The 14,663-nt window shown below is 40.1% G+C and overlaps 6 protein-coding genes across 6 annotated transcripts; 3 read left to right on the top strand and 3 right to left on the bottom strand. All coding sequences in view use genetic code 12, as the record gives it.

Annotated features, from left to right (window-relative positions):
- Nucleotides 1-582: 582 nt before the first annotated feature.
- Nucleotides 583-3,342, top strand: ECM22 (Ecm22p; the record flags this gene model as incomplete). Its single annotated transcript, XM_064918800.1, has 5 exons — nucleotides 583-647; nucleotides 681-1,130; nucleotides 1,164-1,463; nucleotides 1,485-2,076; nucleotides 2,131-3,342. The coding sequence occupies 5 exons, from the start codon at nucleotides 583-585 to the stop codon at nucleotides 3,340-3,342; spliced, it is 2,619 nt and encodes an 872-aa protein (XP_064774492.1).
- Nucleotides 3,343-3,807: 465 nt separating this feature from the next.
- On the bottom strand, nucleotides 3,808-6,548 carry RJT20DRAFT_128309 (uncharacterized protein). Its single transcript, XM_064917248.1, has one exon. It carries the CDS (start codon nucleotides 5,328-5,330, stop codon nucleotides 5,031-5,033), a length of 300 nt encoding a protein of 99 aa, XP_064774493.1. The 5' UTR covers nucleotides 5,331-6,548; the 3' UTR covers nucleotides 3,808-5,030.
- Nucleotides 6,549-7,218: 670 nt separating this feature from the next.
- Nucleotides 7,219-8,620, top strand: YPT31 (Rab family GTPase). Its single transcript, XM_064917249.1, has one exon. The coding sequence runs from the start codon at nucleotides 7,717-7,719 to the stop codon at nucleotides 8,377-8,379; it is 663 nt and encodes a 220-aa protein (XP_064774494.1). The 5' UTR covers nucleotides 7,219-7,716; the 3' UTR covers nucleotides 8,380-8,620.
- Nucleotides 8,621-8,628: 8 nt separating this feature from the next.
- On the bottom strand, nucleotides 8,629-9,322 carry RJT20DRAFT_128311 (mRNA splicing protein). The gene is made up of 2 exons (XM_064917250.1): nucleotides 9,253-9,322; nucleotides 8,629-9,184 (listed from the first exon to the last, which is right to left on the bottom strand). Exons 1-2 carry the CDS (start codon nucleotides 9,253-9,255, stop codon nucleotides 8,729-8,731), a joined length of 459 nt encoding a protein of 152 aa, XP_064774495.1. The 5' UTR covers nucleotides 9,256-9,322; the 3' UTR covers nucleotides 8,629-8,728.
- A 1,557-nt stretch (nucleotides 9,323-10,879) lies between these two features.
- On the top strand, nucleotides 10,880-11,632 carry RJT20DRAFT_128312 (uncharacterized protein). The gene has a single exon (XM_064917251.1). It carries the CDS (start codon nucleotides 10,895-10,897, stop codon nucleotides 11,396-11,398), a length of 504 nt encoding a protein of 167 aa, XP_064774496.1. The 5' UTR covers nucleotides 10,880-10,894; the 3' UTR covers nucleotides 11,399-11,632.
- A 531-nt stretch (nucleotides 11,633-12,163) lies between these two features.
- On the bottom strand, nucleotides 12,164-13,426 carry CLG1 (Clg1p; the record flags this gene model as incomplete). Its single annotated transcript, XM_064920810.1, has 1 exon — nucleotides 12,164-13,426. The coding sequence occupies one exon, from the start codon at nucleotides 13,424-13,426 to the stop codon at nucleotides 12,164-12,166; it is 1,263 nt and encodes a 420-aa protein (XP_064774497.1).
- Between the last annotated feature and the right edge of the window lie 1,237 nt (nucleotides 13,427-14,663).

Below are 14,663 nucleotides of genomic sequence, written 5' to 3' on the forward strand. Positions count from 1 at the left end.
ATCAAAATTATCAAATTTTTTCTGCCTTCATCATCTTGTCTACATCCGGTTGTTTAGTTGCACTAAGCCGAATAATTTCTGGAGGCTTTGTTGGAGAGAATTGGTGATACTTAGCTTTTACGTCAGATATATTTTTGTCCTTGTGGGTATTGTTAAAATTCTGGATATTTGCCATATTTAATATATTTGGAATCTGGATAATTTTTATATTATATTTGTTAGGTTATCTTTTGCTATTTTATTTGCTTTCTGGTGAATATTATTGATTGGCGTACGTCATATATATCTAAGTCTTTATATCTTCCACGATATAGACTTATTTGAGATATATATATATATATAATTGGAGACGGCTCTGAACTCCGACTCGAAGATCTTTACTACCAGAAAGACCATTTTCTCCACCACGAATTCCGCTTCAAAGCCCTACTATCGTTCCGTTCCTAGTCTAATCTTGGCTGCCATCGTCTCCAAGAGTTTTCTAAAGACTCCATCTGACTCATAAATCATCCCAAAAAGACTCGTTGAGCAACCATACCTTGACCAGAAAACCCACCGTGGATCATACTTTAAATCACACCCATGCCGTCGCCTTCTCTGTTCGACTCGGGCAACGACTCGCTGCCCGCCAATAACCCGTCGTCAACGTCGCCTAACTCCTCGAATAACTCTCCCTTTAGTAACAGTATTCCCAACACCATATCTTCTAATGCAAACGACGACGCAAACTCCAACAACTCGGGTTCCACCACTAACGTGCTCAACACCTCATCTTCATCCGGTCCATCGCTGCATTCCCATCACATATCCGCTGCTGAGAAGCAGCTTATCCGTCGTAAGAAACACAAGAACTCCAAACTCGGATGCCCCAACTGTAAGAAGAGAAGAGTCAAATGCTCCGAAGACTTACCGGCTTGTACAAACTGTATTAAGCACAAGGTGAAATGTGGATATTTGGACTACTCCGAAGAGAGACTCAACGACCTCAGACAAGCCAAACTAGCCCAAGAGTTCGATGAACTCACTACTTCCGTGAGTAACCCTGAAAAAGATGGTCTTTCATCAACGTCTACTTCGATTTCTGGCGCTAATAGTGGTCATTCTACAGCTGCTACTTCCACTTCGTCCTCGTCAGTATCATCTAATGGAACCACCTTAAATAGAACCAAATCCAAGCAAAAGGCTTACTCCTTGAGTAACGCTTCTAATATCAACCCTAAGGCACTGTCGGTGGTGGTACCGACGAAGCCTGCTTCATTTGCTGGTCCTAGTGAGCCACATAAACCCATTCTGCAAGAACAGCAAGAACAACAACAGCTTCAACAACAGCAACTCCAACAGCAGTATAATTCGGACTCGTTAAACAACATGTTGAACTTCCAGCATCTGTCCATTACCCAAAACTTCGATAACTTGCTTAATAACAACATCACCGAAGGAGAAGAACCTATCATCTACCCAGTGTATTCTATTGACGACCACAGTCTTAATGCAATGCTCCCAGACTTTAACCAACCACTTCAGCATCAAGTCGCTCCTGCGGACATTTTCACAAGCAACAAGGAGTTCTATCCAGATGCTATGGACTTCACGTCTTCTAATGCGATGTATCTCGACAACCCTGACGACTTCCTGAGTTCTCTTTTCAACTCGGACAACCTTGTTTTCACTAACGGGACTCCAGCTGTTCCGTCAGGACTAACTCCGGCTCCGCTAGCTCCTTCTTTGCCTAATGCGATTCACATGCCTGTAACTTTCACGGTGAAGGCTAGGGAATCACCAAACTACCAATTAAAGCTCATGGAAACTCTTAAAGTGCTCGGTCCTTCCATCGATAACGGTACTTGTCCCTTGCCCACGATTAGAAGTTTGTATTATGTGTGGTTGAACTCATTTATCTACCGCTCGTACAAATCAGAGATAATGATGAGTTGTTTGCTCAACTTAACAACCAACTACCTCATCTCAAACTGCTTCTTGAACTGCCCTACTTACCGAAAGTACATTCCCCTCGGTACGCCGCAGATTGACGAAGTAGCACTTGCTCAAAACACGAAGCTGTCTGACAAGCTTTCTGTATTGTTGGATAAGACAAAGCTCAAGAATGTTGCCCTTGTTAAGTCGATTAAGCACTATGCGAAGGTGATAAAAGATTTACGTTACTTGCTTAATAGGAACGAGGAGCCAGACTTGTGTGCCAGTGTGTCATACATTCTCAGCTTAATGTCGATTTACGACCCTGAAGCCACCCTCAACTCGTCCAATTGCTTTAGAGACGGTCTCTTTAGTATCTTATCTTACAATCTTAGCACATCGATAAAGAAAAGCGGGATAGTACCTATTATAATACATGTGCATTTGAAGCTTATGAATAATATAGCAAGATCTATTTACATGCCAGGTTACGACCCCAGCTTTCTCCATGAGTTCCAATCAGTGCTAAATGAATATGGAGCATTGGTCAGACCAGTAATTAACCAAATGAAGGAATATACCATTAACAACAACCTCCCACCTATTAAGACTCTTCAGTTCATCAGTCTTAAGGTTAAAGACCTTACAGACTACACCAATGACACGATCAACAACTACATTCCCCGTATTCTTGAAAATTTCTCTGATCTTGACATGCAACAGGAGTTACTCTTTGACATGATCTACCGCTGGGTTCGTTTCTTTCCCTCAAGATTGTCAATGATCACTGCTTCTTCAGATCCATTGGAGAAGGTATTATATTTATTCTATAAGGTGTTGAAGAAGGCTCTTTTTGCCATTTTCCCCCAAGTTAAGTTCTTCTTTTTGAGAGACTTCGATAGCCCTCTTATGTTGGATGTGTTTGCACTTAACAAAGATGTGGACATCTTCCTCAGTGAGTTGGACAACCCTATCAACAATGTACTTCCTTGGGAAGTATATGCTCCTATTATCCCTCAATTGAAGAGTATGTCATCATACTTGATTAGAATTATTACGTTCTTACAAATCCGTGTTGGTCTACTTTATAGGTACATTGTTTATGAGCCTATAGCTAAGGAGAAGTTCCCTATTAACGATGTTCGTGCATGGAGAAACTCGATTACCAATGTGGAGGAAACAAGACAGGAGTTCAATAAGGTTATTGGATTGAATGAAGTTCCTATCAAATCGTTCTTCAAGAACTATATTAAACCAGAGAACTATCCGAGAATGGTGAAGAACGGAGACTCTCCGGCTACAGATGTAAATGGCTTTGGACTCAATGAAGGAATAGAAGTTGATGTTGATTTCTCCAGTCTTAGTGAAAGCGGGCTTTTACGTGATGACTTCGACATCATGGCAAAGATGGGTTTGAGCGGCAACTAGTCCAACTCATTACTGATTAGGGCTTTAAGCATCTTCTCCCCTTGGGTTATAGGGATTTTTTTTGATTTCGCATATTGGATTTTAGCCTTACGGACAAGGCTTTGTTACTATTACAAAATAATATATAATTTAGACTGGCTCCTATGGAGCCACTGTACCATGGATTGTTTACAAAGTGTAGAGAGATCGCCAAACCTCGAATGTGAACGGAATATATGTAGATATGACTAGACTAGTATCTCATTAAAATTGGCCAATAATGCTCTGGACTACCAAGATACGTCATAACAGTAGAGCCGATCAATAATATCACAGTCAAAGGCATACTACATAAAATAATATTTCCTATACTGTCGATATCATATCGTCATACTTTTACTCTCGGAAGAGAGCATATACGCATAAATGTTACCATATGAATAAATATAATTATAACTAAGAAATTAATTGTACATGCCTGTTTCACGAACAAGGGTGCCAAGATATTCAGAATTACTTACATAGCCAAGACTTTCCATGACTATCAGCCCACGATATGTATAGCACGATTCTGGAACTACTACAAAGTATTTGCACATAATTTTATGGATCTTGCACCCATTACATTGGAAGGTCTTACGGAGAGTATCAGAGAGTAACAGAAATTTATATAAAACTTAGTGCGTCGTAGATGGATAAACTTGGAAGTAATAGTAGACCAGCAGCTCTTCTATCTATGTACAATGCTGTGGTCTCCGTGCCAGGTATGGCGTATTTCATCTTGGCTTGATATTTGCAACATATAGTACATATCTGATAATGTAACTCTTCTGCAGGGTAAGATGTCAATGCACATGGCAACAACAGGATGCTAACAGAACCAACCAGAGACTAACAATTCACTATAAAATGTATTTCATAGACATAATTAATGTGCAATATTCTTATAGAAAGGTTGCTGCTTGCATGTATTCTACACATAAAATACACATAAGATACACTTACGATATTATTCATATAACATGTATCAGTCAATAGTCAATTAGCCGAATAGGCCTCTGATGCGAACGGCTCCAAAATAACCCCCTAACGGGTATCAACTTGATTGTCCGATGTTCTGTCCAAGACCAATCGGAAAAATGATGACTTACCTAGTGATTTTTACCGGACTTGTACTCTTGGGCCAAATTTCTCTACACCCTTGTTTCAGTTACTATTTATTGGAAGCGAGATAAAATAAACTGTATTGCAATTTCATATCAGTACTTGTATTGCAAGGTATTTCTCTTCCCCAATATTTCAGCCATGAAGACTGACTCGATAGTGCCTACAGACGTTCTCTTACGTCATGGAAGTGAATTGACTTCCTCCTTTACTGGCTCAAACAACACACTTAAACAAAAGGGTAAGAAACATATATAATGAATTTAAGACTATTTATTCCTGATATAGAGCTGTTCAAATAGAATTGGAATTAATCAGGGTATACTACACGTTGCATTCCATGAAACTCGCTTATCTCTGACATTATTCCTCTCCAGACAAAGAATTCATTGGTTTTTAAGCAATCTTCTCTTTTACTGGCTTTTGGACTACATAATTTGGAACTATCAACAAATAATATATTTCATTACTACTAACTATATAAGTACCTGAATAAGAACCTGATAAGAACCATCTTGCAATTATACAGCTGGATTTGCAATGATTTATTCTGAGCTACCGCAACGTATCTCTCTCATAAAGTGTGGAAAACGGTCACCCATTTGCTTCTTAGCTTTTTCTAACAAAAGTTCCAATGTCAATTCTGATTTATCGTATATCTCCACAAGAGGTACAATTGCAAAATCACTAGCGTTATAGATCTTTGAGTTGTAGCTGTTGTAATCATTCTTATGTGATAGTTCGCCTACTACAGCAACAAGATCATCTTCATAATTATGTACAACTACGATATATCTACTTTTATCGATTCGAAGAATGCATGTAGGCACCAATAACAAGCTCATCAAAAGTTTCAATTGCAGAGTCGATAGTTACGAATTTTACATACACCTCCTCATAATTACCAAGGGTATATAAGTTTCTGTAAAAAACAGAAACATTGGGATAAAAATTGACTTCTTCCAAGGCTTTTGGAGTGTAGTGAATAAACCAGTCATGAAGAAGACATAGCGTGTTGCTTATAATTATACGGAAATTTGGCAAGTGGTTGGATACTAAAGAATAAGAGAACGAAATAAATCCAAATACACAATGTTTAGATAAAAGTAACTATAAACTTTATGCTGGTGGAGGGCATTGGGTCTCTTAAATAGTTCAGGAATTGTCTCCTTCCATGAATGAAAGTGACTCCGTTTCAAGGAGTTACCATTGAGGCGCCTTTACATTAAGTCCCTTCTATAGCCCCACAGAGCTGAAAACTTGCAAAGGCGTTCTAACCTCATTCCATCCTTATTTGCCATCATTATCCGATGAATAACCTTACTTTCTAGCCATTGGTTTCACATCCACATCAACATGAAATAGCGACTTTCTTATCCTCCCAAGAATGTCTCCTTAAAGCTCTTGTTTGCAACTATGTCGTTCGCATTTGACTTATCACAGAAAATGTCTCTTCTATTCAGGACTGCTACCAAAACGCGGATCTTTCGTTAACAAATACCATGCGACCTTATATTTAAGGTCATATCCTCAAGCTTTTACACATTTAATTTATAAAACGCTAGTCAGATTCTCCATTATTCCTTTGAAAAGTAGCTGGGAGCAGTATACTACCTTGAATTGGGAAATTTAACTGGGATTCCACTCAATTGAAGTACTCCAATTTCGTCGGCGCTACCAATTGGGAAATACCTAGGTAATTCTCTTTATGCAGTTTTGTTTGTCTTTATGCAGAACTTGTATTTTCGGTGTACTTTTGTATGTCTGTGTAAGCGTGTCTTTTTGTGTCTCAAGGAGATAGTAGAGAGTCACTATCAATAGGCTCTTCTTGGTGGGGGGAGCTCGTAGTATGGCACGGTGTCTTAGTGTTCTTATTTACACAACGTCACAACTTCTCTCCCCCTTCACTCCTAGTTAATTTCGCTAAAGGATTGTCCTCTCCAAATGTCAAATTCCCCATGCTCATTCTCTCGCTGGAAGCTCTCTACATTTAAGAATGTCTTACTCTGCAATACACCACCTGCTCACCTTCATTGCTAATTCACACAGTAAATCAAGCATTCTCATTGAAAGCATTTTCTTTATAGCAAGCAAGCAACGACCCCGTGATTTCCTAGATTAACTGGTCTCACTTCTCACTTCTTACATTTGTTCTCTCGCATCTCACGTCTCCATTCTCCTTTCTCACATCTTAAATCGAGTAACTGGCTCCACACAATTGTATTTATTACTCAATTGACTTGTTCCCAGTTTCTTTTGCATTCGCAGAGACGAGTCGCTGCAAAAAATTCAGTCCAATTAAACAATGGTGGATTATGTAGTTACTGAAGAGGTGTTGACTATGTACGAACAGCCAAGAGTCCACTGTAGGCAACTAAATTAACCTAACCTTACTACGGAGTCATAAGATAAGTCCTATAGCCTGTTCAATCACAACCTTGATATGGAACATAGCTGTGAATTCGTAGTTAACTATTAATTTACTAACTAACACTCGGTACTCTGACTACACAGCATACATATAACACTCACTACACACCTTACTATTTTAACCCGTACTACACTATTCCTGTAACTACTCTTATTACTCTAAACTACTCTTATAACACTCACTGTTCTTATTCCTCTAACTACTCTTATTCCTCCATCTACTCTTATTACTCTAACTACATTTTCCTCTCACTACCCCCTCACTAAGATACTCACATCACACCCCCACACCAACTCCACCCACATCCCCCACTAACTTCTTTTTTTCCCGCGCCCAATTAATCTCCTTCCACTTTAACTCGTCGCCCGTCGTCGCCGTTTCGTACCCCTTTCTTTTTCTGTGACTCGCGTTTTTGCTCACTATTTTTGTTTCTCTCCTTCACTAATTGACTCCTCGTACTAATTCACTCTCTCACTGTTTTCTCACCGTTCCCTCACCGTTCCCTCACTAATTCTCTACCTCTTCCTCACTATTGCTCACTCCTCTCCCTCACTAATTCTCACCCTCTTCCTCACTAATTCTCTGCCCCACTCCCACACTCTCACTATTTCTTTTCTCTCACTGTTTTTTAATTACGAAACTGGATTCAGACTAAAAACAAAAAGGACAGATCAACTTGTTCCCACAAAGACCCGTTTGAATAGGTGTTAGTCGAGCAAATCCAGCGCAAATTGTCGGTTATATCGTCTCCACAGCGTCCCAGTAACCAGAACTCAAAAATCTCCACCACATAACGCAAAATGGCCGATAACACAGACGATTACTCGTACGACTACGAGTACTTATACAAGATTGTTTTGATCGGAGACTCGGGTGTCGGTAAGTCCAACTTGTTGTCCCGATTCACCAGAGACGAGTTCAACTTGGAATCACGTTCGACCATCGGTGTCGAGTTCGCCACAAGAACGTTGGAAATCGATGGAAAGAGAGTCAAGGCTCAGATCTGGGATACCGCCGGACAAGAGAGATACAGAGCCATCACCAGCGCTTACTATAGAGGAGCAGTCGGTGCCCTCATCGTGTACGATATCGCCAAGACCGAGACATACGAATCAGTATCCAGATGGTTGAAGGAATTGAAAGAACACGCCGACGCCAATATTGTCATTGAATTGGTGGGGAATAAGTCTGATTTGGACCATCTCAGAGCGGTTCCAACCGAGGAAGCTAGAAATTTCGCCAACGAGAATAACTTGTTATTCACCGAAGCCTCTGCATTAAGTTCCGATAACGTGGACTTGTCGTTCCATCAGTTGTTGAAGAATATCTATGAGATGATCAGTAAACACCAGTTGGACACCAATGACGGTGCGGCCAACAAGCCAACAACAGGCGGGCCAACGATTTCTTTGACCCCAGCTCCACAAGAGAAGAAGAGCAAGAACAACTCCGGCTGCTGTTAAGCGAGCCCCGATGTAGAGTACCGATGAAGAGGCTTCATCAATTTCACTGTTGCTCCAGTAGAAAGTACCGTCGTAACGAATTCAATTCATGCTACGGACGCAAGCTCCATTCATACTGTATTGGCCATATGAAGACTAGCAGTTGCTATCGAGCTATTTTATATACATAAGAAAGGGTCATGCTCTCTGTTGCTCCTATGATTCTAGTGTAATTTAGTAATAAATGTCATTCAAATAGAAATTCGTTGGTATATGGTAATTTGTAGATTAAATGAGTTATCTATCTAGAATTAAACTATAGTACATATTTACGCTCGAACGATGAGCTGCTTGGCATCTTCTAATGACATTATTGACGTCTGAATCCACCGCTTCCTCCTGTTCTCTTTATCGATGGAGCGGTGAGGTTCTTTCTTGCTTTGACACTTACTGGAGTCTTCAAAGGTTTGGATATTCCTCTACCTTTTTCCAAGCCGAGTCTTTTCTTGGGATCTAAAGGAGGAGGGCTTTCGATGCTCAAGCTGACGATTTGCTCTCCTCTTAAGATTATAAGTCCCAACGATCTCTTCTCAAACGTTGGTGGTTCATGTGCGTTCTGGGCATCGGAAGCTGCGTTCTTCTTCAACGTCAGAATCGATTTCTTGGTTATTCTGGACTCTTCTGTGTCTGAAAGAACGAGGTTCAAGTGCTTATCAAATGCTAATAACGACCCTATGAAGTACCTGTTATCTATAGTTGATATCTTGAGACGGTAATGTATCAAGTCCGACATCTTTGTTGTTTTCGATACAGCAATTTTCGTAGCCTAGAGACAATGTTAGTAATTTTCCATGATTAATGGGAACGTGGTGTTTCTCGGGAGTTTTTACATACCATTTTTATGGGGTTGTTATGGTTTATGATGTGTATAAGTGTAGATGAACAAGTGATTGTGACTGGAACTTTTCACTTGCAACGGTTTTTTTTATGAGGTTTTCTGAGGCTCGGTAATTCTGTGATGGTTTAGTGAGATTTAATGTGAGCCAGTGAGAGAGTTAGCGACAAATTTAAGGAACAGTGCGTAGAAGCTAGGGAGAAGGGTAGGGCGCGTAGCGACGTAGTACCATCAAAGTTACTGAGAGATTTGTCTCTTTTCATGATTATACTTCGCTAGGAGATGCCATATGTTTGTGTTAATTGTGTTTCTACGGCGGTACGACGGTGACATTGGCTGAGACTAAGAGTGGGAGAGTAAAGAGAAGAGAATATTCTATTTTCAACATTCGTTGGGTTAGTACTGAATTGTTATGGTTGATAATTGGGTTGCTCCAGGCCGATTGGTGGAAGTTATTTCATAATGTAATACTCTATTAGGCTTCCTATTATTTTAGAAGAAACTTACAACTGAAGTGGTGAATTTTGTTAGTCGTCTAAATTTACTATTTCTCTTTCACTGTGAGTAGTACAGTATAATAAGCTTAACTATGGAGCAATGTATCTTAACTATGGCACTGGTTTATGATGACACTCTCCTGGCTATGTCGTACTTAATATGACACTCTCTCTATGGTGGTAATCTCTCCTCTAAGTATGATGAACTTGACATGAAACCCTTAACTATGACGCTCTTAACTATGACGCTCTTAACTATGACGCTCTTAACTATGATAATTCTCAACTATGACGCTCTCTTAACTGTGACACTCTCTTAATTGTGACACTCTCTGAACTATGACGCTCTCTTAACTATGATAATTCTTAACTATAATAATTCTTAACTATAATAATTCTTAACTATGATAATCACTTGACACTTCTTAACTATTGGAAAAGCAACAACCGTCTTAAGTTCTATTCATGCCCAATTCAAATTCCATACTTTGACTTCATTCATGCAATGACATTTCTTTCTTAAACAACTAATAACAATGGGCTACACCCTAACAAAGGCCTATATAAAATAGAATTGAATATTCAACTGTCATACCTGAAATTGGAATCTTCATCTTCGTATTTGCTATTGCTCTTCTCTGTATTCTGTTCTCTTCATTCTCTACAGCGGCTCTTAACTATGTGGTCTTTGAGTATGGTGCTCTTAACTATGGTGCTAACTCTACTTAACTCTTAACTATGCTAATCTTAATAGTCTACTCTTAACTCCTAACTATGCTACTCCTAACTATGCTTTTAACTAACTCTTAACTCTTAGCATTATTGCACCTAGTATATTTTCTTAACTATGGCACTCTCTATTACCATTCAAATCAACTACATCTTCAACTACACCAAAAACCCCTAAAATCTCCAGTTTTCACCCACAATCACAACAACCCATCCGTCTCATTTCACACCACTCCAAAACCCTCTAATACCACCCTTTGACGGCCTCCTTCTACACCTTCTATCCATACCGCATACCATCCAACCAAGTGAAATATCGCCAGTGCACGACCCCTCTACACTATGGGATTTCTTTAATTGATTGTGGAGCCGTAGACGTGTTTATGGATGATAGCAATTAACTAGAAAGTAAGCTATGGCCGACGTAGAAAGTAAGGAAGACAAGCCAATTGAGGTCGAAGAGACCGCTAAGGAGGAGGTTGTGGAAGAAAAGCCAGAAGAAACCAAAGCTGATGAAGAAGTAGAGACTAAAGATGGTGAGGATGCTGCTGAGGATGCTGCTGAGGAAGACGTTAAGAAGAGATCTAGCGAAGACAGTGACAAGAAAAAGCACAAGAAGAGAAGAAGAAGACAGTACGACGATGATGTTCCAAAGGAAACAGAAACAAAGGAAGATGATGATGAAGATAAGGAAGAAGAAGACGGAGATTTCGATGAGGACAACCTTGGAAACGACGATGCCGATGAAGACGACTTGGCCGAGATTGACGAGTCCAACATCATCACTACGGGAAGAAGAACGAGACGTAAGGTCATCGACTTTGCCAAGGCCGCCAAGGAATTGGATGCTGAAAATGGTATTATCAGAGAAGATGATGAAGAAGAAGAAGATGGAGAGTATGACGAAGTCAAGGCTTAATTTGAATTCGTTACCGCTGTAAAGCGGCTGTATGAGTCTATCAATAAGTTACTTTGTGTTTGTAGAATTATTATGACGACGACCCATTGTATAAAACGTATAGTATGAAAATAGAAAGCATAAATCAACCGATCAGCAATCAATAGAGTGTAAATAAATTTGTACGGTAAACATGAACTTCACAGCTTCTTCATCTACGAAGCTTCTTTTGCACTACACTACAATAACTTCAAAACGTGTTATGATTTAGTACCATGTACATTCATAAAATAAAGACAATGGGCAATTCACTATGCCAAAGGGCATGAATTTTTATGACCTGCAATTTTTTCCTTGCTAAGGAAAAAATGGCTAAAAAAGGAACGGAATATGATAAAAGAAAAGTATTTTGAACGAAAGGAATATCAACCATGTTTTTGTATTTTTGGACTGCCAAGGGGCAGACATTTTCTAACGATGCAGCAATCAAGTAATATTAAGGAGCAGCAAAGTATTTCAAACAAAAAAAAAGTAAATCGTTGGCAATGATTGTTTGACAAACGACCATGAAAATGAATACCGTCAAATGAAGAACGATCAGATGACGACGCAATTGTGAACTCAAGAATTTAATGCAAACGAATGTGGTCTATAATCCTCTGTGGCTTTGAGATCACAGTAGAAGAACCACAACACAGTTAAAGTATTTAGCACTTCAGCAACCACCAAGGAACTCTATAATCTAGCTTCTAAGCTTCTATTTTATTTTCATGTAAACATTTAGATTTAACAAGAGGCCATGAAATATGGGTTGGCATATCCCACGAAGTTCCCTGGGTGATGTGACAAAAATACACCACTGGTAGGCGCTTGAAAACCAATCGGTTGATGATGAAGAGGATGGTGTTGCACATTACCAACATATTGAACAGCTGGATCGCTGCCAATGTTAGATGAAGGTGGATACATACTACCAGTTGGCGTATAACTCCAAATATTGTTGGTTGGATGCAAGTGAGGTGGTTGTTGAGACCAGAGCATAGGTGCTTCTGGAGGCGACGACACCACTGGTGATGATGATGGATAGTAGTATTGCTTCTCAGCTGCTGAGTAAACTGGAGAAGTTGGGATACTGGCATAAGACTTGTAGGAATATTGGTGGTTGTAAATTGGGGACGAGTTTGGATAGTAGCCTGGAGAAACACTCGATGGTGGAGATTGCAAGACAGTAGTAGCTGCTTCTGCTTGTGCTGGAGAAGAAATACTTCCATACTTCTCCAACCATGTCTTCCAGCACTCTTCGAGTGTAAGTATGTTGGACTCAAAGTTCACAACATTTAAACTCCATTTGCACTCTTCCAACCACTCTTTTTCGTAGCGGTTCAAAAGAGCAAGCTCTAATCCTGTTGCTCCGCACCAAGATTTGTTGGTGAATGTGTTGTCATCGTTGAACTTGTTAGCCAAGATGAGAGCTACTACCAAGTAGACAAAGATCTCGTGTTCAGTGAGAATAGAGTTTGTCAAGTCCTTCTTGGATGAGAAACGTTGGTTCATATACTCTAAAGCAATCACAATTGTTGACTTTGGCAAACGAGTAGCGAAAAGAACAGAAACAACTAATCCCTCGAACTCCTTAGTAGGATTTCTCAGTTGCTTGAGCATGCCAAAGGCACACCAAGAAAGGAAAGTAGCCATGTTGTTCAAGTCGTACTCGAGAACGGAGTTGATACCACCGTTCACTTGCTCTTTTGGCTCTTTAGGTGGAGAAGCATAAGCTGCGAGTGGGTTCATGTGGTGGCCATTTGCTGGTTGCGGAGCATTAACAGAGTGGTTAATGGATGGGTAAGCCTGTTGATATGGCTGGAAAGCAGAGTAGATCGATCTAGAGTGTCTGTGAGCAGCCTGTTGTTGAGCTTGGACCGGTTGTCCTGGCTGGACTGGTCCATAATAATCACCTGGAGCAGAGAACTGCGGCAAGTAATTGAATGAAGATGTAGCTCTGTGGCCAGGGTTTCCCAGGTGATAGTACTGAGGGTGAGTCTGGTACATTTTTGTTTTAATATTGATAGCAGTAGATTTTGTTGAACTGTTTTGTAAGGTTGACAATCGGTAACTTGATTAACGATTATACTAAAAGTGACGATTTATATATGACAATCAAAGTGATGTGATAATACGTTCTATAAGGAGATGGGGATCTCTTGTGTTGGGTTGATTTTCTGGTAGTAGATACTAGATGGACGAATACTTAGTTAAAAGCTCGTTCAATTAGTAGTTGGCAGTGATTCGTAGCAAGAAGTTTTCTTACTACCTTGTGGATCGTACTGTTGTAATATATATCTACTATTGTTAGCAGATGTCTCTCTTTTGGTAAATCGAGGCGAGTCTAATAATCTGGGGGCGGAACACCAACGATTAGTAACACAGCTGTGTCGTAGTGGCGGTGGTGATTTCTTGAATGAACTTCGCTAGCAGTGAGCGGAAGGACTGCTGAAAGGATATATAAGTGAATATATTCCCTGTGTTGTAGAGCAGCAAAGATCGAGATTATTACTGCTGGGAACACGTTAGTACCTAGTTACAACTGAATGAAACCAAAAAGTACCAGATTTTCTGTTTCCTGAAATGAAGTCCAAGTTCTTGTGATTGCACTGACACTAGAGACTAGACGACTATGTCACTGGTGTGTGTCAGGAGAGACGAAGAAGCAAAGCTTATAACCAAACTGGATGAGTTATAAGATGCAAATATACGACGATACCGTGGCAAATAGCTGGGATTTCGTGGTATATGATGAATCTTCCGTCTTGTTCCTTTTCCTTGGATGAGTCCTAGAGTTTCTTCTATTCCCTGGTTTATTCAGCAGTAGCGGTTCGAGCGGCGGTTAGCGTTTCGAATGGATGTTACTGGAAATTATCTGAAGTGTACCAACGGGGTTCTTGTGGAAGAAGAAATGTTAGAACAGTAAAGGGGAGAGTGTTTGGCCTACAGAACAGAAAAGAAGAAGAACAAGAAACAAGAAGAAGACGAATATCAAATCATTAAATCACCAGTCCTAGCCGTTCTGGCTGCTTCTGACTCCCAAAGTCTAGGCGCTAAAAATTTTTTTGCAGCGTACAGTCCTGGTAGTAACTAGTGGCACTGGCGGTAGGCATGAGGAGGAGTTAGTGGTGAGTTAGTGAGGGAGTTAGTGAGTGAGGGTGTGAGTTAGTGAGTGAGAGTGTATGAGAGTGTGTGTGTGAGAGTAAATAAGTGGGTGAATTGTGGGAGGAGGGAGGTGGGAGGT

This window comes from Scheffersomyces xylosifermentans, assembly GCF_036884685.1.
Source record: "Scheffersomyces xylosifermentans strain CBS 12540 chromosome Unknown RJT20scaffold_4, whole genome shotgun sequence".
NCBI lineage: Eukaryota > Fungi > Ascomycota > Pichiomycetes > Serinales > Debaryomycetaceae > Scheffersomyces > Scheffersomyces xylosifermentans.